The 26,984-nt window shown below is 43.1% G+C and overlaps 1 protein-coding gene across 1 annotated transcript in view; it reads left to right on the forward strand.

Moving 5' to 3' along the window:
* The window catches only part of AFF3 (ALF transcription elongation factor 3), a 2,122,574-nt gene extending 2,119,858 nt beyond the window's left edge, over positions 1-2,716 (forward strand). Inside the window, exon 21 of the mRNA XM_086936175.1 lies at positions 1,800-2,716. Coding sequence (XP_086792301.1) covers positions 1,800-1,921 — 122 coding nt within the window. The 3' untranslated portion in view covers positions 1,922-2,716. The remainder of the gene's footprint in view (positions 1-1,799) is intronic.
* The last annotated feature ends 24,268 nt before the right edge of the window (positions 2,717-26,984 follow it).

A 26,984-nucleotide genomic window follows, 5' to 3' on the forward strand; every position in this document is an offset into this window, starting at 1 on the left:
TAGCACAGCGAAAACACGTACACCCACTAAACTCGTCATTTGCGGTTCATAGATACCAGACTCGACCATATTCGTGCGAGTCATAAACATCACTTACAATTGTCACGGAACCTCAGAAGGTAGTGACCCAAACCTTCATTGAATAGTCTAACTCACCCAGGTCCCAAAGCGAGATCTCTATTGAGTCTGCAGAAAATGATCAAGACACTACAAAAGGAGACCGCCTTGAACCTAAGTAGTAAACGCAGATTGGTATCCCCCTTGACACCTGCATCCCTAACAGCCTATGCAAATACTAATACTGAGACCCGTAGCGGAAAAGATTTCCTGATAAAAAGGTGGGAAAAACCTGTCTGTGTGATTGTTTAGTTGCCATATTTGTTTATGATAGAAGAACATAATTTCCATAATGTTTATGTATACTCGTTATCAAGGAACGTATTCCAAATGTACAACAGTGCACCATTAAATGTATACCACATGACTGAAACAATAAAAAGAGGTTTTAAAAATCCCTCTGAAATAGATTTCTTACTATTGTTAAAAGAACTACATACCAGTTTTTCAGTTAAAATATTGTAGTAAATGTTTCCCTACTAACTACTGTCCCTCTCCTCACTGCAGGCTGAATACCTGCAACAGCATCACCCATGTCCCTCTGTAAACGTCTTATAAAATGTCTGAGAAGCGGCAGAAGTAGGGGCCTTGTGCAGTCAATAGCATTACGGAACTTTACAATCAGGCTTGCAGTGGTTATTTGTAGCAGAGGTTGAAAGAGGCAAGCACTAATTTTAAGGAACATTAGACCTTAACCAAGAGGAAGAGAGAACAAGCATTTGCAATGCAGTAGGTCTCACATTTGCAAGAGTGTAAGCTATTGGCATTATAAATGGCAATATCTTTTAATTATCTTTTTTGATAATTAACACATAAATAATTACAATACCAGTAGCTCAAACTTTTGTAAATGCAAGACCTATTTCATTTCAAACGAGTCGCCGCCAGTGCACCAAGTTGCCTGGAAAGTGAAAGAACACATGGTGCGTTGAATGTTGCAGGAAAACATGTTGTGCCTGCAGTGGGAGAAACTCATTAAAGAAAATAGTGCTTACAGACTAAATAAGACGTACCATGTAACAATAGAAGTTAAAGGGTTAGTCCTCATGGGAGGTTACAAATGTAAACAAGGCGGTACTAAGGAGGGACTAACAAGCCTATTAGCGAATCAGAAGCCAGCATTTACAAAGAACAATGACACACGCCAGTGAAAAATATAGCAGATAGTGGCCAGAGTTTCAAGTCCATACTCGAAAACAGCATGCCTCGCAGAGCAGCGCATGCGCTGCCCAGACTCGACCTAAAAAGGCAGAAAAAAAGGAAAGGAGGTAAAGAAACAAGTGAATCTGTGACAAACAGAATGCATGGATGAAAAAAACCTGCAAAACTCAGATAAAGAAGCAAGAGATGTAGGGTGATGAGGATTGAGGCATAAACTGCAATCAACAGTGAGCTCCTTATAAAATCTTTAGGCCCTTTCACTTATTTTAATTTCACAAATTAAGCACTGCACGTTTGACGAGCTAGTTTACCTCACAAGAAGATGACAATTTGGATATATTGGTGTTCAGCCGAATTAATGTGCCGAAGCCTGCATTAATGTTCAGCCGAAAGCTGATATCTTGTTGCTGGAGTAACATTCAATTCAAACACTGCTTAGGCTCCAATACATAATGCATGACTTCGTTTTAAAATTATTGAAAACTTGATATGAAGCAATAATTTATCTTTTTGGTCCACAGATTTCTTCAACGACCTTGACGCATTAATGGGGCCTGTCACCTTGCACAGCAGTATGGAGCACCTGGTTCAGTACACGAGGCAAGGACTTCACTGGGTACGGAGTACCGTGCTCCTTTCATAGCGACAGTATGCACATTAGCAGCACTCTAAAGACTGCCCCGGGTTAGCCTGCTCTTTTGGACTCACCAAAATTCAGACCTGGCCTTTAAAAGGAGAGGGATATTTATTCAGCTTTGAACAATGATGCACTTCAAGACTAGCGACGAGGCCTCGCAGTGAATGATATGCAACTAAACCGTTTTCAAATTCAGCAATCCCACAACGTTCCCAACTCAGCCACAAAATAAATGTTATAGATTTAAACACCCACGGCCCTGTACTGTAACTCACGTATTTTGCCATGGTTTTGGAAGAGGGCCTGCTGATTCATTTCCACATGAGCATTGCACATGTTTTCAAAGATATCCTCTCGGTGCACGTGGGTAAGAAACAGAAGAAAGACAGCAGCCAAAATGGAGGAAAAACAATTTTGATGGCTCGAGTGACTTTTAAAAGCATCTATTTCATGTATTTCTGGTCCTTGGTTTCTGAATCTCACTGCTTCTCTATTCCCGCCTGGACATTTTATAAAAACTGTAAATACATTAAAACATGTGAAGACCCACATACTGAAGCCATACTTCTGGGAAACTAAAGGAAAGCTGCAGATTGTGTGGGAGTGTATGGCATAAGCTAGGTTAGAAAATGTTGTGACATAAAGAACCTTTCCTGGCGTTGTAATATGGTTTTCTATGTTTCTAGTTTACCATTTCACTTGTATGTACTTTTCACCTTTATCACACAGGATGTCTCCTGAAATGGAGTGGAGAATATTTTGAACAGAATAATAAAAAAAACATTTATTGCTGAATGTGCTATGTCCCTAGATGTCATTGAAGTGCCTATGTGTGTTGCTGCGTAGCAGATCTACTTCCTCTGTCCTTGGAAATATGGCAGACAACATAGCCTCTCTCCTGGGAATGTATGAGAGAAAGTGCTGGAACAGAATTGGGAAATTGACATTACTTTCTTTTGAAAAAGGCTATCTAAAAACGAAATTGTTATAAAGCTCTGGAATGTAGCTTTGGTCTAAAAGCCTCATTTAGAGTTGATCAGTAACAGAACATCACCAAAAAAACAGCAGGTGTCACATCTTCCAACTTAGAGGTGGGGGAACCATTGTATTTCTGTACAGTACAGCGGGTACTCAGCATTCAGGACGGGGTGGGGGGTGTAGGGAGGATCAATGGTCCTCTAACTCAAGGAGAAAATTCCCAACACATCAGAGAATTACTGAGCGTTTTTCAAAAACAGCCTCCCCCCACTGTGGGGATTTGTCTTGTAATTTTATTTTTTAAATGTCACCTGACCCATCATGCAGCCATGGTATGGTTGGATGGCCAGCAGTGTGCTATTTCACCAAAAGTGCTGTCCTTTTGCCAGCACAATCTTTTTTGGCAAAAACTCCCCACTTGTGGCCTGGGAATTTAATACATGGCAGATGTGTCACAGCGGGCCGGGCGGGTGTGGCTCTGCCACCACAGCTTGAAGCTTACCTTCTTGGCTCTAATAGAGGGCATTAGTGATTTAGGCTTGCATACCTCTGATGATGCACGTGTATCTATGTGTATCAGTTCTGAGCCAAATGTCTAGAAACAAGTTTAGTGTTAATGAGAAATATTTTGAGTAGACGTAGACGAGACCTCAGAGAAGTTTAAGTATGATATTTTTGTTGAACTATTGAGTCCCTGGAGAATTATAAAACGTGTTCAGGTCTGGGAGTCCTCCTTCTCAGGTGGCTCGGTGTTGGAAATGCTAAACAAAAACTGCAGCATGCACTTCAAAAGGCCCAGTCCCACAGTGTTAGTTGCCATATGTGATTCCATAGACTCAACTTCGAAGCTTTACCTAAAAGATTGCGTTAACACTAAAAGAGAAGGCCACAGAACAGCTATTCCACTAGCTTCAATGGATCATGCGCCCTATTTAAGCCTCACAAATTGTCTCAATCTCTTTAAAAGGTAAAACATATTTGCTTACACATTGGAAAGACAGGGTATATAGAAAGCTTCTGAACATTTTAACACGTACTCTTGGGTTGTTTTATTTCAATATCAAGTCTGTCACAGCTATCTTTTCCATATGCCAGGCACTGATAAATGTGGCATATTTAGTGCTCAAATGTCAAAAAGTGCATCAGTCAGCCAACTTTGTTCAGGATGTGTTCATAATATTTTTTTAATTAATGTACTGTTTCTCAGAAAAAATACTAGATTTCAAAATCTGTATGATGCACTTCTAAATATATTGGTGGAAAAATATTTGTAAGTAAGCATTTATTAATGCATGCAATGTTTCGTTAAGAATAAATCCTACTTACCTGTTTGCACCGTAACTTTCATACTTTACACTCATCACTTTTTTCCCTAACCTTTGCAGATCTTCTTTTTGCTATTTCCTTTCAGCTACTTGGGACTCTCACACTTTTTATTTCTAAAATAGGCAGAACCAACTGTAACCTTTAAAATATACATTTCAAAGGTATGTATTTATGCAGTTATATAAATAATTGTCCAAAGTAAATAGGTAACAATGTTTTTTTAGCCAGCATAGATTTCATTGTATAACCTATACACCTAATAACCTGCTGTTCTGTAACCACTCCTGAAGACCAAAGTCCTGATTTCGAATCTGTAGCACTTTGAGCCTAATGCCTTCCTCCATTTTGAGTAGACTCACTGTGTAAATCAAGTCCTAGTGATAGAGCGCGCGGGTCACCCGGGTCACTTAGATTTCCAAATTTTCCACGCACTGGGCCCTGGCGTGCATATGATGACAGTGTTTTGCAATGAACCGGGTGAAACCTCTATCACGCTACTATCAGTAATCGTAGTGGGCGACTCTTACACCACTCACTATTCATGTACCTGACTTACCACAGGCACATTACTCCTGACGGATCAGGAGCTAGCAGTGGACAGGTGATAAGGGTTTTCCTAAAAAGGAGAAAATTCTATTTTACACATTTAATACCTTTAATATTACTTTAATGTATAATGACCACAGACACCTTGATGGTTTTAAGGGTTTTATATAGTATAAGTTTAGAACGAAAATGCCATTACAAGTAGGCAAATGCCAAGTAATACATCAATGAGTAGTATCAGAACCAGAATGTAACTATGGATAAGGGTGAGTATCATAGAGTAAAAGGGAACACTATAGGGCATGAATCATAATGGACATTTATCTAATCCAGTTTAATCTAGGGCAAGGACGTGAGGAAGACCTAATGTTCGACCTAATAATTTTATACTATTTCCTAAACCTTATGCTATCTTTCTAACTTCAGGGCAACCATACTAAGGGAAAGGGAATAAGTGGAACAAGCTAGATAAACAGTCGGATTTAACAATGTCCTATAGGAAGGGTAAAAGTGGAACATTTACTAATAATCAATTGCATAAAATTACATTCAAAGGAGAAATGGAGAATATCACAGGCAAGATTGCTTTAATCAGAGGAGGAAAAGTTGAAGGTATAGTATAGACAGACACCTATGCCAATATTTACCTAGGTGAGAATGAGGACTAACCCTGGCCACGGGTCAGTTGGGAAAGAACGGGACAAGGACCCTCAAGGATTCAGGGAATACCAGAAGGTGAGCAGGTACAGCTCATGGACAGTCAGGACAGGATACCCCTCAGGTCTGGGTCAGGACTGGGTTCACCAAGGCACGACCAACCCCTCACAGCATCGGATGCAACGCCAGCGTTACCCCCTCTTCTGCACGGAATCCGCCAATAACCCCGATTGGGTTTTCGAATCTCCCAGCAAAGTGCTTCGCTTAGCACTTAGGACTAATTTCCACCCCTTGGAGTTTGTGGAAAGTTTCAGGCAGAATGCTCCGCAGCACTCTGTATCAGGCACCTATAGAGTTCGTAGGGTCAGTGACAGGTCTGCTACTCGGACAAGTCGGACAATTTCTCTAAGCTAAGCTAGGCTATATATACTGTTTTGAGTCCCCAAGACCACCCATAAATGTTGCAAAATGACAAAGTCCCATCTGCTGATTGGTCAAGGGAGGTGGTTTAAGACATTTGTCACCACCTATATTTCTATTACGTATTTCACGTGACATTACCCTCCCCCTAGCATCTGGGTTCCCAGGCATACGTGTGGGAAAGTACAATAGTGAAGAAAAGGTTTGCAACATTGTTGCGCATTTCAGAGTAAAAATAGCAGGTCTTCAAGGGCAAAGGTGCGCCTGGAAAGGACAGTCCCCTTTTCAATGGCCAACTGGCCAGGTTCCATTGCTGCACGTCCCAGATCTTTGATCACGTGATGAGGGATACGTCAGCTTCAAAATGGTTCCCATCCCCACTTCAAGGCCCTCATTTACGCGGTACATGAAAAGTAAGCGAAAACAAATTAATAACACAGAATAAAATGAATACACTGTACACCATGACCAACTACTCTTAATCCCTTATTTTATAATACTTATAGCATTAAGAGTTAGTGCAGAAAAGATGCATAGACAAAAGCAGCTTAAGATAGCATGAAGCATGATTAGTGACAAGCGGCCATTTTAACACCACTGCGCATGTGCGAACTTTTCCCTCCAGATTGCGAGTGCGTCACATCACATGGGTATGACCGACGCATGCGCAGACTGGATTTCTGCAAAGCGGCCATTTTATTAATGTGCAAGCTTGATTACGATGAAAAACACATAGGCAAGCCTCCTAGGGACACCCATGTGTTGGGGAAATACAAATAAATGACAACCAATCAGAGTTAGTACAGTTATGATTTAAGGCGAGGTTCATGAAAGAGAGCAAGTCGCGTTACGTGCGAATCCTTGCTCCATCAATCCCCTCTTTGATGATATTTACTATCATCACTACACATGAAAACAGATGCCAACTTCATTCATCCAATTCATCCATCTCAATCTCAGTGAACTTATTGTTGAGCTTTCTCTCCGCCTCTCTGTGTGTATGATTGTTCTTTATTTTCTTATATATCTGGTTTCTTAATTCTTCTAATTCTAATTCTTCAGCCTTTCGCTTTCCTCTTTTATTCACTATATATTTTCTGCATTTCTGGCATTTGCAACAGATGAATATGATCAGAACAATCAAACCTATTCCAGCTATTGGCATCAGTATTTTCCATATAAGACTTTTACCTAAGTTAGAGAACCAACTACCTACAGAGGAGAGACCATCAGTCAGTCTCTTCCAGGCACTGTCAACCTCTAATGGTTTGAGTTCTTTTTCCAAATTAGTAATGTTTCTTATATACTTCTTAATTTCGACACTTTTATCAGGAATGTAAGTGCAACAATGTTGTGCCCTCAGCATCCTGCAGACTCCGCCCTCTTTTGCCAATAAGGTATCAAGAGCAAGGCGATTCTGTACAACCATTGATCTGATCGCAACCATTTCGGTATTGATCATCAGAAATCCAGCAGCAGTGTCAGTTGATAACCGATCCACTACTGTAGATAATTTGCAGATTCTATGAGTATTCAGAACTACCCCCATTCCAGGTATCAGTGCACTAAAAATATCACCTATAATTTCTCCTACACTTTCACGTTTTCTACGCACTAAGCCATTAGTAATCTCATTGCTTCCAGCTGCATTGTTCACATGGTATATTTTCGGAAAGACAATGCCAAAGTAGCAGCTTCCATACCAGTGATCCGGCAATTTGAAATACGCCTTGTTTCCACATATATAATAAATTCCTGGAAACACAGGTTCTGACCCATTTTTGAAACCCCAACCTCCAATTACCTTGTAATTATGTTCACACTCGCTGGAACCAATGAATACATTGTTATAATAACTAGTCTTTTCTCTATGAAGACAGAGCTTTCCTTTCCGTTCAAAATCCAGCAACAGAGCAGGAGTAACTTCGCTTTGTGAGGTGTTATCCATGTTTTCTGCCCATCTAGGGGTTCTGTTCTTTTCGTCATTTGCCTTTTTCTGAAACTTTTCCCTTCTCTTCTCTGCCATCTTCAAGAACATTTTCTCTTGTGCATGTAAGGAACACGTCAAGTTGTCTCTATGAGCTTCATTCAGATCTATGTCACCTATTGTCAGGAAGTATTCTCCCATGTAGCGAGTCACTCCACCAAGGGTATGTACAAGGTTCAGATTCCCTCTAATAGGAAGTTCTGAAAAGATAACGTCAGTGTTTGAGTAATAATACTGTAAAGTGCTTCTATAGAACAAACTAGCTAAAATACTACAGGAAATTCCATAGGTCAGGGGTAAATGGTGGTATGTCACGCCTTCAGCTACTGAAGTAGGTAGCATCACGCAGACATAGCAATCTTCTATTTCCATAGCTTCTACATAGTGCACTAAAAGATTTGCGAAAACATTTAAGTGTGTCCTGTTCTTCATTTGGTGATAATGTAGTTCTCTCTCATCTGATGCTTCTAAATCGGGTCGTGTATGTCTCAGACTCATTGCATTGTCACGTCTTTCTACTCTTCGCGGTGTTTCTTCAGTATGTACAACTTCTGCGTCTTGTGTCGTCAGGTCTGTAGGATATATGTTAGGGTCTTTGCTTATCATAAAAGGTATAAACACTGTTAATCCTATCCATATCATTACTAGCACCACTACACTACAGATGCATATTTTTCAGCAAGTTCTGCAACAGCTAAATCTGGACCTTCCAGTGACATTTGAATCAGACATTTTATCTTACAGGTGGCTTTCTCAACCCCTCTTCGTTTCTTCTCAGCAGAGGTTTTACTTCGCTTCACCTCAAGGAGGGTCTTCGTCAGAACTCCGATCAGCAATGGACCCTTCGTCGCTTTTGCCACAAGCTTCGGGCTCATCAATTTCTTCCAACACCAAATAGGTCCACTCAGGGCTCCGATACAGTCTGTTCTGTTTCTTTACTCTGCCGCCCTTTCGGATGGACTTTCCTCGGGCTTCTTTTCCTTCACTTTCAGCCCTTTTTCGGTCCTTTAGTTTTTCTTCGACTGTTTTTATTCTTATTCTTAGTCTTTTTACATATCGGGGTTCATCCTTCTTTTCGATCCTATTTGTAGTCGAGGAAACTTGCTCTTCCTCGTGAACTCTTTTGCTTTTTCTTCTTTGTCGCACTATTGCTTCAGCAGTGTCTTTTTCCCTTCCTGTCTGACTAGTTCCAGGTCTTTCATCTATTTCTTCTGCCTGGTCCTTAAGCTGACCTAGTTCAGGTTTAGACTGTATTTGATCTTCGTTTGTTAGTGATTCACTGGACTCTTCTTCCTGAACACGTTCATCTATTACTAACTGGCCTTGTTCATGCTCTTCGATCTCTTGATTTTCTTCCGCATGAACTTCTGCTTTGACTACTATCTGTCCCTTTCCAGTCTCCTCTGTCTCAGAAGGAGTGTCGATGACTTGATCTGTCCCTACCTGGCCTATTCCCTGATCAGATTTTATGATGGCTTTGATGATCTGACCTTCTCCTTCTTGTTCTGACTCACCTGCACTGTCCCACTCACTACCTAGGTAAGAGTATTTTCTGGTTCTTATTGGATCAAGAACCTGGTCATCAGCAGGAAACCATTCAACTTCTTGACTTGTGCCTGGTAGTTCGATGTCAGCGGGATCCGGACCCTCTTCTGGAGTCTCCTCAGCTGGACTACCTTCGGCTTCAGTCGCGTTTTCTCCAGTCACCTTCTTCGTGTGACTTGCATGGATCCACTTTGGTACACCAGCACACTTCACAGCAGTTGTGGTGACAAGGATCACTTGTCCAGGCCTGCCCCACTTCGGTCCAAGGCAACTCGTCCGGGTGTGTTTCTTTAACACCACCCAATCACCTGGTCTCAGATTGTGTGCTGGAGTTGTAGGCCATTCGACAGCAGTCTCTCCAATCTGGTGAGAGATAGAACGCATTGGTCACCCAACTGCCTGCAGTACTCTAGCACCATATCATCAGAAATACTTAGCAGTTTGTGTCCAGGTACCCATGCCTGTCGCATCATTCTTCCCATCAGCACTTCATGGGGGCTCAGGCCTGTCTTTCTGTTTGGAATACTTCTCAAGCTCATCAGTACCATGGGCAAAGCTTCTATCCAATTCATTTTTGTGGAGTCACACAGTTTTGCCAGCCTGGACTTGAGAGTGCCGTTTATCTGTTCGACTATTCCAGAAGCCTCTGGATGATAGGCACAGTGCAGCCTTTGCTCCATTTTGAATGCTTTGCAGAGTTCTTTTAGGACTTCGTTTGAAAAATGTCCACCTTGGTCTGTTTCAATTGTCTCAGGAATTCCAAAGCGGGGGATCAGTTCCCTAAGTAACAATTTAGCTACCGTCAGGGCATCATTCTTCTTTGCTGGGTAAGCCTCCACCCACCGGGAAAACAAGCAAACTATGACCAGGACATATCTATATCCTTTGCACAGGGGCATTGTTATGAAGTCTGCCTGCATCCTAATGAAGGGACCTTCTGCTCTCCCAATGGTACTTTGTTCCACTACTGTCTTCTTTCCTGCATTGAACTGTTGACACACTAAACACCTCTGACAAACTTTGTCTGCTGTGCTCCTGAATTTTGGACTGTAGAACACCTTTTCAAACATTCGGCACATAGCATCCCTCCCAATATGTGTTGGTTCATGTATTATCCGTGCCATTGCGGTAACCAGTCGTTCAGGTAGTACAGGCATACCAGTCACGTGGACCATAACACCATCTCCTTCCCTTGGTCGACAATCATCCTGCCTCCACCTGTTCCTTTCTTCCCTGTCTGTTGTCTGTTGTAGTTCTCTCAATTCATCCCATGTTCCCAATCTTTCAAACAACATCAGTTGGCAGCTGCTTTCACCTCCCCATAATTTAATTAGGAGGGACATTTTGTGTCGGGCGCAGTACTGGGCAATTTGGTCAGCATATCTGTTTCCGGCTGTCACCTCGTCATTTCCAGATCGGTGAGCCGCACACTTGACCACAGCCAATTCTTTGGGCAATTGGATGGCTTCTAGTAAGTTTTGTACTGGTTTTCCATTTCGGATAGGAGAACCTGAGGAAGTCATGAATTCTCTTTGCAACCAGAGCTGGCCGAAGTCATGAACAACCCCATAACAGTACTGACTGTCAGTATAAACAGTTACTCTTTTGTTTTTCCCTATTTTACAAGCTCTTGTTAGAGCAATGAGCTCCGCTACTTGAGCAGATTTAACTTCGCAAAGATAGGAAGCTTCCAGGGTCTTTTCCAAAGTGACTACAGCATAGGCAGCACTCAAACCTCCATTCTCATGTCTCAAGCATGAACCATCCACAAACATTTTGAGGTCTTCATCAACCAAGGCCACTTCTCTGATATCAGGACGGGGTTTTGTGCTAAATTCAGTCAAGTCTATGCAGCTATGGTCAATTTCATCTCCTGCCTCTACATCAATGGGAAGGGGCAATAGAGTGGCAGGGTTTAGAATATTACATCGGGAGATTATTACATTTTCTGCACCAATGAGAATCCTCTCATACTTAGTCAGCCGACTAGGGGTGAGATACTGTGTCTTGGTTCGGGTGAGCAAGATCACAACTGAATGTGGAACAAATACAGTGACAGGATGTCCCATCACAATGTTCTCACTCTGCTCTAGGCGTGTACAGGTAGCAGCTACTGCTTTCAGGCACCCAGGTAATCCAGCAGCCACTGGATCTAGGGCGGCCGAGAAGTAGGCCACGGGACGTCTAATCAGACCATGTTCCTGGGTTAAGACCGAGAGCGCACAATTGTCTCTCGTGTCACAAAACAGTTCAAAGTTCTTGGAATAGTCGGGCATTCCTAATGCTGGAGCTGTGCACAGACAATTTCGCAATTTTACCCAAGCAGTCATGCATTCATCATTCCAACAAACTGGGTCTTCCGCTCCTTTCTTTGTCATGTTAATCAAGGGTTTAGCTATAGCCGCGAAACCCACGAACCACTGTCTGCAGTATCCAACAACTCCTAGGAACATTCTTACTTCTTTCTGGGTCACTGGTAGTGACATTTCTCGAATTATTTTAATTCTTTCTGTAGTGACTTTCCGGATCCCTTTCTCTATCTGGTGCCCCAGATATTTTACTGAGGTTTTGCAGAACTGTAGTTTGTCTGGTGAGACCTTATGTCCTCCTTTTCCTAGGTGATTCAGCAAGGCAATGGTATCAGTGACACAGTCGTCTTGACTTCTAGATGCTACCAGCAGGTCATCTATGTACTGTACCAGGACAGACTCTTTAGGCAGTACTAAGGATTCAAGACATTTCTTTAGAATCTGGTTGAAAATCGATGGACTTTCGGTGTACCCCTGGGGGACACGATTCCAGACATAGACCTGGCTGTTGAATTCAAAACTGAAAAGGAATTTGCTTTCTGGATGCAATGGGATGGAAAAGAACGCATGGCACAAGTCTATGACAGTGAACCATTCCGCATCCCAAGGAATTTGATACAGTATTACTGCGGGTTTGGCACTATGGGACAGCAAGGTACTACAATTTGGTTTACCTTGCGCAGGTCCTGCACTACCCTATATTTTCCGCTAGGCTTCTTAATTCCAAGTATGGGTGAATTACAGGGACTGCTCATCACTTCCTGAATGATGTTTGCTTTGAGCAATCTGTTTAATTCCTTTGCGACTCCTTCTTTCACTTCTGCACTCATTTTATACTGTTTGGTATTTGGGTATACAGCATTTGCTTTTATAGTTATTTTAACTGGGTCTACATTTGCCATTAAGCCTACATCTTTTCCAGTAAAATCCCAAACTTCAGGTATTACGCTTGATTGGAGTTCTTCAGGTAGACTTTCAATGGACATGGGCTTAATTTCTGTGTCGGGCCTCAGTAACATCAATTTATACAGGCCATCTTCATCTGGGGTCTGGATTTCAACACCATTTGGTGAGCAAAAGATGGTGCAACGCATTTTGCACAACAAATCTCGTCCTAATAGGTTTACGGGACTGGAATCACAGACCACAAATCTGTGCATTTCCTTGAAATTTCCTATGGAAATTTCCATAGGTTCTGTTACCGGAGTACTGATTATTTGATTAGAAACTCCCACTACTTGGATAGCTTCTCCCGAGAGGGGTAGGTTAGGAACGTCCGCTGTTCTCACAGTGGAACGGGTAGCACCAGTGTCCAACAGAAAGGTGACATCTGTCCCTTCAACCTTTCCTTCAATGTATGGTCCAGTCTGGTCTACCGGTAAGGAGGCGCCAAGCACGCACTCCTTGTCCTCCCCTCTCAGGCCCCGTCAGTATTGATCATCACAGAGAAAAGTATCATTTAACAGGTACTGTGGAATGGGTGCATTTCTTTCATTCTCTCCTTCCCATACTTCGACCCTTTCATTCTGTTGACCCTGATTCCTATAATTCTGTCTAGGAGCGCGTGGCACCGGGGGTTGATTTACCTGCTGTTGGGTCTTTCGGATCCCCTCTTTCTGCACCTGTGGATTTAAACCATTTACGGGGGCATTATCAGCCTGCGAATGCGGACACTTATCTCTCCAATGCCCCATCTGACCACATCCGTGACAGGGGAATTTTCCCATAGCCTCTTCTCTACTCATTTTTACCCGGGGCCTGCCTCCACCCCCAGTATTCGGATTTGGTGCATTATTAGTATTAGTCATTTTACTTAACTGTTTTTCTTGTTGTTCAGCTAATATTACCTGAGCCCACATTACCTTCTCCTTTAGGGCTTTCTTTTTGTTCTCGATCTCATCTTCGCAGTATTTGGCATATTTGAGAACATCATCAATGGGTTTCCGTTGCCAACTGATTTTGTTATCTCTAATCCACTGGGATATTTCAGGTCTCAATCCTAACACGAATCGATAACTGAAATGGGTCATATCCTTCATGTCCACATTATCGATTCCACTGTAAGTTTTGAACACCTGTAGTAACCTTTCATAAAAGGAGTGGACTGATTCATCACGCTCTTGGGTAGTTCTATCTATACGGGTCCAATCAGTTTCTTTCGCAGGCACCTTTTTCTTTAGGTATTGTATGACTTGGTCATACTTTCTCATTACTTCAGGTGAGGGAGCTCCAGTTACAGAGTCTCTCTCGTACTCTTCATTGGGCCAATCGATTTCAATTTTGCAGTCGGTCCACAAATCTACAGGCACCACAATGTCGAAAAAACCATCCAGGTCTTTCAGAAGACATTTCTGAACTTTTATGAAGCGTTCGACCTGTCGGTACCAATCGACTGGTTTCTCCCGTAATTTTGGAAAGTCATTGGTAAATGATACTATATCTTGTCTGGACCAAGGGACATGGACATATTTTCCCCCTGGGACTTCTCTCATGGGACATAATTTTTCTGGTTTGTCAGCTTCTTGTAGGACGTACTCAGCAGTCCGTGGTCTCTCCTTGCTATCCTCCTTTTTCTTTGCCCACCTGGCTTTCCACTTGTCTAGATCTCCCCATTTCTGTGCTAAGTTTATCAGTTCTTTAATCTGCGTCTTCTTCCCTGCGGTATTCAGGTTTTCTAGATCTTTGTCTGAAAATTCTACCCTATAGGATTTCTGTAGTACCTTGGATCTGCTGATATCTATTCCCATACAAACTGCCGTGTCCATTAATTTGTCATAGTATATTTTTGCGTTCCGAGTAAGTGTTTGCACATGAACAACAACTCATCTTCCTCCCGGACATTCAATCGTTCTAAACCCACATTCCCTGCGCTCAGTTCCTCTAGCTCTATTCTTAGCTTATAAATATCTAGTGGTTTCGGATGAGGGGTTCCCTTTTCTAATTCTCGGGTCCATCTTTCTATTTCCTCGGGAGTTACCACTGTCGCACTTTGAGTTCCTGATGAAGACTCTATTAGTACGTCTTTGTTCCCAGTCTGAGTTCCCATTCGAGACATACTAGGTCCCTGTTCCCTATTAGGCAGATCCATCAAGGAAGCCATGGACTCACATTCACTTGCTTGGTCATCAATAATGAGTGGTTCCCTTCTGGGCGGGGGCATCATCGGGGTTATGACTGGAGTTTTTGGAGTATTCATTCTGTCCCCATATAGGGGAAAAACTGGACCAATGGTTACTGGAATCGTCAGGGCTTCAGGATTTGGATTTATCTGAGCTATGGCATGTATAAGATCATTCCGCTGTCCTCTCAGGGCCTCCCTTTCCTGCTCGTGTAATACTCGATTCATGGGGGGATCCTGTATCATTTGGGGTACTAGAGAAGGATATATATTCGGAGCAGATGGAGTGGATAAAACTGGTCTTTCCTCGCCAAAGGGGTTGTAATTCGGGACCACGGGGTCGGGTCTACCAAATCCCTCTCCTCCCGCTCTTCTCTGTTCTATCCCTGTGGAATCGGCTTCACTAGTACTTTTTCTTCCTGAAGGTCTCAATGGAGTATTTAAGCTTTGAGATCTGGTGTCTTCATTATACGGCGGGGGACCTTTCATAAATAAGTCCTCTAAAAATTCATCTTCCGATTCACCCAGGGGCATCATGTGTCGTGTTTTCTCAGTACATTTTTTCCCTCCCATCATTTCATTAGCTCCGAACATGGGGAATAACCCTTCTACCATCATATTTTGTCTCCACTGTTTCAATTTCTGCTCCTTTGTTTCCTTTACCATTTTTGGATACCATCGGGTCACTCCCTTGTCCATCCGGGGTCTGTCTCGCTCTAGAGCCTCAATTTCCCATTCCTCTAAAGCTTCATACTGAGTTAATCTAGGTCTGGGATGTAATTCATTCATTCGGGTCCTCAGGTTAAATAGGACTCTCCCGTTAAAAGTACCATCAATGGGAAAAGCTAAAACTCCATCCTCCGCAGTGTACTTTACCCAGTTCTCTAACCATACACAGGTATGATACCCTTTCTCTAACATCATGAAAGAGGCTGGAGTATTTGGCGGAGGAATGATCACGCCCTCCCTAGTTCGTACGGGTTTGTCAGTTTTGAAGAAATTCTTTATTTTGCTGGCAAATGACATTTTTCTCTTTCCTCCGTACATGTTGTGAGGTCTGCCTTTGCTCATCAACTCTTTATGACACCCTAGATTTCGTGGATCAGGCAGAAAATCAGGGTACCACGTACACCGCTCGTAACAATCTATAAGCTCGGTGCGGAAAATTTTTACTTCGTTTGTGCTTCCAATGCTAGCGCGACTCCAATTTCTCAACAACCAATCAGTGCAGAGGTTGCAAAGGTTCTTGACCAATGGGTGTGCGGCCTTTTCGCGAGACGCGTTCTCACGCTCAGGTACTCACCCCTCCCTTACAATTTCGGCTTCACTACACACCCGCTGGTTTAACCAATACCAGCGCGGCACGGAGTGACGTCAGAGCAGCCCTTCGACTGTCTCCCTCCTTTACAAGGTAACGGAAACTTTGTATTTTCTCTAAGGTGCTATTGTTAATTTTAGTCAACAACGTGTAACATTCGCCATTGTGTAGGAGTGTTCTAAAGAGATAGAAAGTTCTTCTTTTACTGCAAGTAAACCACTTCTGTCTACTTTTCATACACTTCGGATAGACTTCTCTTGCCTATCCTCACGCAAGCATTAGAAAACCTGCTATTACCCAGTCTCATCCACTTCTTCCCGGGATATATACTAAGCCTGGGGTTCGTCAGCGTTTCCCTTTGCTATCATACAAGCTCCGATGACTCTATTACTCCCTTAGTGTGACCCTTACTAGGTGATATCAGACCAAGGTTTCTATCAGCAGTCCCGTTACTTTCATTCATACAGTTTTCCGAAAAAGACCTAATTAGCGCTTCCAGTTCCACTTGAACCATGCACTAACCTTTCCTCCCTACAAATGACCTCAGAACGCGATGGATTCTACTCACCATCCGTTATACAATTCCCCGGGGATTTCAGACAACACTCAACAGTCACACACAATTGGTTAATAAAACATATAATATTTAGCAGCAATACATATATAAAATTATCTCAAAACAATTAAAATATTTTTAAAAACAGTTGCGCAATAAAATATTAAGTAACATAATCAATATTAAAATTTTAGCAGCACATTTATTTTTCACGGTTTATTTTCTAACTATCTTATCTACCTATCTTACTAGTCCTAACCATTCCTCTGCTTACCATAAATTACTGATAGAGCGCGCGGGTCACCCGGGTCACTTAGATTTCCAAATTTTCCACGCACTGGGCCCTGGCGTGCATATGATGACAGTGTTTTGCAATGAACCGGGTGTAACCTCTATCACGCTACTATCAGTAATCGTAGTGGGCGACTCTTACACCACTCACTATTCATGTACCTGACTTACCACAGGCACAGTACTCCTGACGGATCAGGAGCTAGCAGTGGACAGGTGATAAGGGTTTTCCTAAAAAGGAGAACATTCTATTTTACACATTTAATACCTTTAATATTACTTTAATGTATAATGACCACAGACACCTTGATGGTTTTAAGGGTTTTATATAGTATAAGTTTAGAACGAAAATGCCATTACAAGTAGGCAAATGCCAAGTAATACATCAATGAGTAGTATCAGAACCAGAATGTAACTATGGATAAGGGTGAGTATCATAGAGTAAAAGGGAACACTATAGGGCATGAATCATAATGGACATTTATCTAATCCAGTTTAATCTAGGGCAAGGACGTGAGGAAGACCTAATGTTCGACCTAATAATTTTATACTATTTCCTAAACCTTATGCTATCTTTCTAACTTCACGGCAACCATACTAAGGGAAAGGGAATAAGTGGAACAAGCTAGATAAACAGTCGGGTTTAACAATGTCCTATAGGAAGGGTAAAAGTGGAACATTTACTAATAATCAATTGCATAAAATTACATTCAAAGGAGAAATGGAGAATATCACAGGCAAGATTGCTTTAATCAGAGGAGGAAAAGTTGAGGGTATAGTATAGACAGACACCTATGCCAATATTTACCTAGGTGAGAATGAGGACTAACCCTGGCCACGGGTCAGTTGGGAAAGAACGGGACAAGGACCCTCAAGGATTCAGGGAATACCAGAAGGTGAGCAGGTACAGCTCATGGACAGTCAGGACAGGATACCCCTCAGGTCTGGGTCAGGACTGGGTTCACCAAGGCACGACCAACCCCTCACAGCATCGGATGCAACACCAGCGTTACCCCCTCTTCTGCACGGAATCCGCCAATAACCCCGATTGGGTTTTCGAATCTCCCAGCAAAGTGCTTCGCTTAGCACTTAGGACTAATTTCCACCCCTTGGAGTTTGTGGAAAGTTTCAGGCAGAATGCTCCGCAGCACTCTGTATCAGGCACCTATAGAGTTCGTAGGGTCAGTGACAGGTCTGCTACTCGGACAAGTCGGACAATTTCTCTAAGCTAAGCTAGGCTATATATACTGTTTTGAGTCCCCAAGACCACCCATAAATGTTGCAAAATGACAAAGTCCCATCTGCTGATTGGTCAAGGGAGGTGGTTTAAGACATTTGTCACCACCTATATTTCTATTACGTATTTCACGTGACATTACCCTCCCCCTAGCATCTGGGTTCCCAGGCATACGTGTGGGAAAGTACAATAGTGAAGAAAAGGTTTGCAACATTGTTGCGCATTTCAGAGTAAAAATAGCAGGTCTTCAAGGGCAAAGGTGCGCCTGGAAAGGACAGTCCCCTTTTCAATGGCCAACTGGCCAGGTTCCATTGCTGCACGTCCCAGATCTTTGATCACGTGATGAGGGATACGTCAGCTTCAAAATGGTTCCCATCCCCACTTCAAGGCCCTCATTTACGCGGTACATGAAAAGTAAGCGAAAACAAATTAATAACACAGAATAAAATGAATACACTGTACACCATGACCAACTACTCTTAATCCCTTATTTTATAATACTTATAGCATTAAGAGTTAGTGGAGAAAAGATGCATAGACAAAAGCAGCTTAAGATAGCATGAAGCATGATTAGTGACAAGCGGCCATTTTAACACCACTGCGCATGTGCGAACTTTTCCCTCCAGATTGCGAGTGCGTCACATCACATGGGTATGACCGACGCATGCGCAGACTGGATTTCTGCAAAGCGGCCATTTTATTAATGTGCAAGCTTGATTACGATGAAAAACACATAGGCAAGCCTCCTAGGGACACCCGTGTGTTGGGGAAATACAAATAAATGACAACCAATCAGAGTTAGTACAGTTATGATTTAAGGCGAGGTTCATGAAAGAGAGCAAGTCGCGTTACGTGCGAATCCTTGCTCCATCACTAGTTCAAAACTTTAATCTTGGAAGCAGGTTTGTCTTGCTTTCATTATGTTGCACATCACAGAGGGAGGGAGAAACATGTACATTTAATTAATTGAATTTTCCTACATAAACATAATGATTATTTATTATAATTAATTATCAATTTTAATCCCTCAATATCCATTGCATCCTTGGTCATTTTGTACATTAAAATCTAATTCTTACCACTGATGTTCGGTGCATCTGTTTACCCTCTGAAAATTGGTTCTCTAGCCCAGGTGAAAAACAAACTATTGTTCTATTTCTGTCATGCTTGCCACCTCCCGTGTAGTTGGCCAAGCGTGGTGGAGGCGGAGCCTCTCAGGAATACCTGTGGCATCGACAGGCAGGAAGCTACTTCTGCTGTCGTGTCACTTACCTTTCTGCTTCCGGTACCTTCCCCATTGTACTCAGCATCTTCCACGGGCTCCTCTCTTTGGGCGGGTGCTCGTTTTGCCTCGTTGGTGGCTGCTTCGTGGGATCTCCATCTTCTGAATCATAGATGTTTCATCAACGCTCCTGTAAAAGAAACAAAGTCAAAGAAACAAAGCATCAATTCACGCAAAGGTTAACTGGTAAACGTGCTTACACACTGGTATAAGTAAAACCTGATTCCTGCTGTTTAGTTAAGAGATACTTATTTTACTTTGTAGCATTGCTGTTCTGCCTTGGATGTTCCCGAACTATCCTGCTTCTTATTCTAAAAAGAGAAAGCAAGAAATAATAAATGTGTTACTTTGATAGCCTGCTTATTTGCCACTTTGAACTTTCTCAAGCCCTCCTGCTTCTTATTCTAAAAAGAGAAAGCAAGAAATAATAAATGTGTTACTTTGATAGCCTGCTTATTTGCCACTTTGAACTTTCTCAAGCACTCCTGATATTTGCTTAAGGCTTATTTTGTTTTATTGTTTTTTAACCCTGGTGATATGGCTGGCATATAGGATGCATGAAGTAATGCACTATATACATATAAATTAATATGTTGTTCTTTCTTTTATACCCTGCAGCCATGACGTGAAGACTTCATATACAGCACATTATTAAACACTTGAGGTATGATGAGCAACTGTACATGGGATAGGTGTGGGTGCATCAATTATAATGTTCAAACTCCTACACACATTTCTCCCTTTCTTTCTTATTATTAGATAAATGGTATTGCCTGTTGACCTCAGTATATTCTACATTAGATGGAAGAGGGGTTGCACACAGGTATAAGGACATTACATGGTATCAAGTCAAGTCAAAAAATGTATTGTTTTTGATTATTTAAAATCATTACAATTCACAATAGAAAAATGATCCTTAAAAATTCAAACAATTTATAATACACATTACATAAAATTATCATCTGGTTGCCTTGTCCATTGCTGTGTGCTTATAATCATGGAATTCATTGGAGAGGTTTGTTTTATGCAACGTTAAGTAAATGGGCGGAATGGTCCTTAAAAACTATTAAGCTGGCCATCTCAATTAAGTCTTTCATTTTAGCCCGTTATTAACATGTTTTCCAGCCTGGCTAAAATAATCTGTCAAGCATTGAGGTTACCGTTTCTGACTTTACTTGTTTCCCCAAGTTCAGCTTGTCGTAGGAGAGATTGTACTTTTCTCATATATTTGATCCCCCTACAAGCCAGCATGGGTGATGATCCCTCCAGCCATCAAATTATGGCTTGCCTGCATGTGCGAATGTTCAATTTGTTAAAAATGTCCTTAAAAAACTGTCTCCTTAAATCCATAAGTGCCGGGCACAAGCATAACAGGTGGTTAGTGATTTTTTATGGTAACCGCATAGGCGACAATGAAGATCCGTATAAACGCCTTTCCAAGATGGTTGTAAGTCTTTTGAAAGGTGTAGGCCCAGTCGATATTCTATATATCTCTTCTTTGGCATCGTGCTAAAGTGACTTTCTAAGTATGCCTGGGTTTTGTCGAGGAGTATGAATTAATCACTGTCCAACCATGTCGGCGTTTGGAGATTGCTGATTTCACTTCCAAAAAAGAACTTCCATTTGGTAGCGTTATTTGTTATTTTATCTTTTTTTTTTTTTTTTTATTGACAAGCAAGTCAAGGAGATTAACACTTTCCATATACAAAAAAAGAAAGATCAAATTCAAATTAATACAAATTCAAATTAATATAGGTACAGATCAATATAGAAAAAAAAATAAAGAAGGAAAAAGGAGAGAGTTCCTGACCCATATAGATCAATAATAACATCATCAGCACAGAACATCCGTGATCTGTATCAGTGCAAACTTTACAGAAAATTGCCCCATATCTTAACAAACTTTGCAGTTGCTTTTGTTCCTCTGATCCTGGCAAGTGTACCTTCTATGGTATAGATTTCATAAACAAGAGTCCACCACTCGATCGTATGGGGAGTATTCTGAGAGATCCAAGCCCTCGCTATCACCAATCTGGCACAAGCCAAGAAAATATTTAACAAGTCTTTATTGGTGAAGCTAGTAAGGTATATAGACAATAATACAGAAGCTGCAGATATTGTAGAATGAATCAGTTGATTTTGAAGTATTTTCTATTTCCGACCAATACTTAGTTAATGATGGACACGAATAAATCATATGTATGAGGTCTGCTGCCACCAGACCACATTTAGGACATTTGGTACGGTCGCTACCTAAGTTATTTTGTGACCATTTAGAAATTTTTAATGAAGTTGTTGTAATTTAGTGAATGGTTTCTCCCACCCTGCTGTTTCCCCCCCTCCTTTCTCCCCACTATGGTTCTGCCCGAGCTGTCACCCGAAGGCAGCATTGGAATGTTGAGGACACGACCTGCCGTCCAGCTGGGAGCACCTGTTTATTACTGAATAAAGTCTTCTGAACTTCATTAACGTGTAGTGTGTTCTTACTACACTTTTTGGCGACGAGGGTCAAGGAGCTGAGCCAGGGTCAGTGTGGTGCATCCCCCCTGGAGCTGTTGATGCTGGGACGGAAGAGCAAGTAGCATAAATCAACTTAATCCTGGTGGTCAACCCTCTACGGCATCACGAGCAGCGTCAGGAGGTGAATTCCAGCGCAGCATCGGGTCAACTCACCACCATCTGGCGAACATTTGAGGTGGTAGCGACATGACGAGGTGACCTATAGCGAAGCCATTTCCACGGTGAGGGCTGCGTGTTGAGCTGTAAGCCGGTGCTGGTAGAGGGAACCTCACCGCCGGCACGGCGTAACAGTGGTGTGCGGTGAGAGGTTCTGGGCTCACCTTCACGGAGGTTCTGAGGTGTCCGAAATTGAAGGGAATTGCAGGCGCAGGGAGCAAGTGAGGAAAATCAGCTGCCGTCTGTGCTGATGAGGAGGAACCAAGCGCGGGTCATGTGAGCAGGGCCAGAGGGGCGCAAGTGAGTTCCTCAGTCTTCGATTTGTCTTCGACTCGAGTCTGAACTTTAGCAGAGGGTCCGTTTTTGACTTTGTCTCCTCACGGCGGTTTGGGGGCACAGCGCAAGGAGCATCGGATCGTAAGTGGAATTGCATGGTGTTCGGAGGGGCTCTGATGAGGCGTCGACGCTCACCACAGGAAGTTCCCGCCCAGAGCGATCGACTGGGGGGGGGGACAAAGAGACAGAAAGAGGACTCGAATGGTTTCCTCAGTTGCAAGAAGTGAAAGCTCATTCTAATGTCGTTTTGTTGTATTTTCGTTTATCAGTGGGGGGTAAACTAAATTTATTTAAGTGACACCCTCTGCTGCATGGGAAATTTTACAATTTGGCTAAAGTAGTGAAGCACTCCACCCAACATCCTCAAGTTATAGGATTAGCCTCCTTAGCAGCGCAGAGGATTAGAGGATTAACTGGTTGATGGCCAATGCAGGTGCAGGAATGAGCCAGCCCCCACCCTTTCTAAATGATCTGGGGGAGCCAGATATACCCTGGAAAAGATGGGAAGGGATATTCAAGTCCTACCTCATAGCAATTGGGTGTGGTAATTATAACAATGTGAGGAAGCAACATATTTTGATGCATAATTTGGGCATACATGGGAGAAAAGTGTTTGAAGACATAACGGGTAGGCAAGTAGATGATGAACAAGAAGAGGTAGGAGGGGTAAATGTCTATGAGTATACTTTAATGAAATTGGAAGAACATTTTAAAATTAAACTAAATGTAGTGTTGGAAAGGCACAAATTCTACAAAAGGGCACAGAAGAAAGATGAAAAGGTCACAAATTATGTAGCGGTTCTGAGAGGCCTATCTGCAACGTGTGAATTCGGGACATTGACTGACTCTATGATAAGAGACCAGATTGTTAGGTGCACGAATGACTCAAGGATACAAGAGGAGAAGATAGCGACCGGAGCAGACCTGTAGGCTCCCGGCTCCACCAGCCTTTCTCCGCCGCACCGATATCCTGGCATATATCCTGATGAAACTTGATAACGGATTGAGTGCGGCGAGGCGCTGATCTCAGCGGTGTTTTCCCGGACTCTCGACCTGCCCGGCGGCCGGAGATAGCCGCGGAACTGTTTGCAGCCCTGGACCCCGCCTGCACAGTCTCTCTCTGCCGTGCCCCGGAGAACTGCTGGCGGCCGGAATACTCGATCGGCGCTGAAGACCGGAGCACCGGTGGGATCCTCGTGAGGCACTGCCCGTGCTACGCCATCTGAAGCGACTCGAAGCAGGCGGTGAGAAGTGAGCGCTGGCTGCGCTGCGGCACCCCTTCGGAACGGATCCTTTGTTAGGGGCAGATGATATGGGGAGAGGGTCGCTCGGCCATGTTTGCTTGGCTATGATTGTCTGACCCCATGTCTCACTACCTGGGTCTGCTGCGGGGCGCCTATCCTGCGGTGTGTGCCTCATTGACACTGTACTTCGTGCTCCTGAAGCATTGAATGGACGCTCGCTTGTGTTACACTTCCCCTGGCGATTGCCCCGGAATTTCGCCATAATGGCTTTGCTTGGTGCTTTGTGTTGTGGGGGAGAGCGCCCGTTCCTGCCAGTGGCCTGTGCTGCCCCGCCTGAGGTGGGGTCCGAGTTTCAAGCACCTTCCCTGGGAAATGAGAGGCAGGGGCTACAGCCCACACTTTCTCTCGGAACCATCCTGACTGCCCTGTGCGATTTCCGTGCTGATATGCACCAAGGTTACCGAGTACTGGGAGGCAAACTGGACGACATGGCGTCTGCGCTGCGGTGGGGATGCAACGCTCTGATCCCGCAAAGCCTCCATTCGCCCCCGCCTGCGTTCCATGGGGATACAGTGCTTCCTCTTGCCTGCTGGATAGATGTGCCCGCTTCCGACTTTATTGGCGCCCGAGACCGTCCGCCTGACAACTCCGCCTGGGATACTTTGTTTCCCCTTTCACCGGAGAGTGCTACATTGTTGGATTTCTCATCGCGAGTGCCTTGGGACCTATCCACGACATTGCTGGCTCTATCGACGGCTCCTGGGTCATGTCCTCTGACTTTGTTGTTGAATAACTCATACATTCCTAATGTCTCTGTGGAACTCCCTGTTACAGTCGATGGATTTTCTGGTGACTCTCGACGGCCATTTTGTGTTTCTAAGTCACTTTCATTCTTTCTGTCGCCATATTGTCTCTTTGTTCTACAGTGGGCGGGCCTCTCTCGGGGAGCGTATTTGGGGATGTATCCACGATCGGGCCGGGGCTAGGCTGCTTTCTTTATTATCGGCTTCTTGGCTGGTTGAGCCGGGTTTGGGACTGTTTTTTGCATCCAGTTTACTCAAACGCTGCAAATAGACATTTCACTCCTGTATCTGCATCATTGCTTGCCGGTTAATTTGGCCTTGGGGTGGAAGATGTATCTGCGGCTGGAGGGGACCGGGACTGCCTAGAATTGATCCTCCTCCTGTTCTATTTGTCTTTGAGAGTCGTTGATTAGGGTGTCCTTTTCTCCCTCTCTATATTTGGATGTTATACCTTTTTCTTTCTCTTCTTCCTTTCTTTTCTTTCTCGCTATATTTCGGGTTTATTGGGCGACAGACACACTGCTGGGGGGGGGGGCAGGCCGTAGCCTCTGCATGCGTGTAGGGTGGGGGGTTAGTAGTTAGTTTCTAGTTATAATTTCTATGGTGCCTTATTTTATTCCTATTGTTAATTTTCTCCTTTTTGGTCTGGGTCCATGTCTAGGTTACTAGGGGATAGGTGGCAGCGGGCATTGGGTGGGACGTTAGGATTGTTATTTTGCTGGATATACAACTTGCTGCCATGCTGCCTGGGTGGGACTTGACGGTTGGGTCGATTTCCTGCGTGGTGAATTGTAGCCAATGTCATGCTCCTCCCACATGGATTCTTCTTTTTTTGCTTCTTCTTCTCTTATGATTCAGAAAAGTACGATTTGATTTAATAGTCGCATAAAAAACTTTAAAATTAACCTTCACTGGTTCTGGGACACGGTATTACAGCAATTATTGTGTAACTCTTTAATGCTTGACTAGGATGATGGGGTAATACTGTGTCGCCGTATTGCTTGCATTGGTGCTTTATATGTTTTGTGGCCGGCCAGATGGTTGTAGGCCCGTATTTGTCCTTCTTTGATGCACATTAAAGGTTTTCAAAAATTTAAAAAAAAAAAAAAAGGATACAAGAGGAACTCCTTACAAGGAATCCTGATCTGGAAGAGGCACTGAGTATAGCTAAAGGGTTAGAGCACACTGCTATGTGCATGAAAGAGATGAGAATACACGAGGGAAAAAAATGAGAGCAAAGGGGCACATGAAGGGGAGACTGTTTGTAAAGTAGGGGAGAAGGCTAAGGTCAATCAGCACAGCAATCCACAGGGATTATTTTGTTACAAATGTGGTAGCCCAAATCATCTAGCAAACAACTGGAAGTGTCCGGCCAGAGATGTATTGTGTAGGAAATGCAACAAAAGGGGGCATTTTTCTAAGGTGTGTAAGAATTTCAACCCAAAAGTACATATGGTGGAAAATGTTGAAATTGAGGATGGGGGAGAGAAAACTTTCATATTCCAGGTGGGAGATGATGAGGTAAATGAATGTAATGAATATCCCAAATGTGAAATTACTTTGGATGGAGAAAAAATTGACGTTTTTGCGGATTCATGCTCTCCTTACACACTTATAGACAAGAGGGAGTTTGAAGAGAAGTTTGCCGGACGTGGGGTGGTGCTAGAGAAAGCTGACATAAATCCGGTAGGGTACTTCAAGGAACGTATACCACTAGAGGGTATGACAAAAATGAGAATAACTTTTAAAGATAGGCACACGGTAGGAAAAGTGTATGTCACCACGAGAGGTTCAAATCACCTGGGTTGGAAGCATCAGAAGGAACTAGGAATCAAGCTAGATCCCAACAACAGTGAGCAAGTGCTTTTAGTAGAGCCCCCTAGTATTGTTGAAGATCTTACTCGGGAGTTTAAGGAGGTATTTAGTGAAAGACTGGGGATGCTAAAGAACTATATGCACAGAATAACGCTCAAGGAAGGGGCAGTACCAGTTATAAATAAAACGCGTTCCATCCCCCTACGTATGAAAGAGCCATTGAAAAACGAGTTGGACAAATTGGAAAGCCAAGAGGTTATCAAGGAAATAGAGACTTCTGCTTGGTTGGCTTCGGTCGTTCTCACGACCAAGGATGGAGGAAAGAACATAAGGCTGTGTGTAGACCTGAGAGACTTGAACGCTAACATTCTGATAGACCGGTACCCCCTCCCGAGAATTGGAGAGATGTTGAGCACTATACAAGGGCCAGATTTTTTTGTGTGTTGGATTTGTCCTCGGCCTACTATCAGATAGAGCTTCATCCTGAGTCACAGTCTCTTACAGCGTTCACAACTCCTTTTGGCAACTTCAAATTTCTACGGATGCCTTTTGGTTTAGCGTCGGCGGCTGCGGCCTTCCAGCGAGTGATGCAGCACATCCTCAGAGAATGCAGAAAAACAATGTG

The sequence above is a fragment of the Lissotriton vulgaris genome, chromosome 8 (genome assembly GCF_964263255.1).
Source record: "Lissotriton vulgaris chromosome 8, aLisVul1.2, whole genome shotgun sequence".
In the NCBI taxonomy this organism is placed as follows: Eukaryota; Metazoa; Chordata; class Amphibia; order Caudata; family Salamandridae; genus Lissotriton; species Lissotriton vulgaris.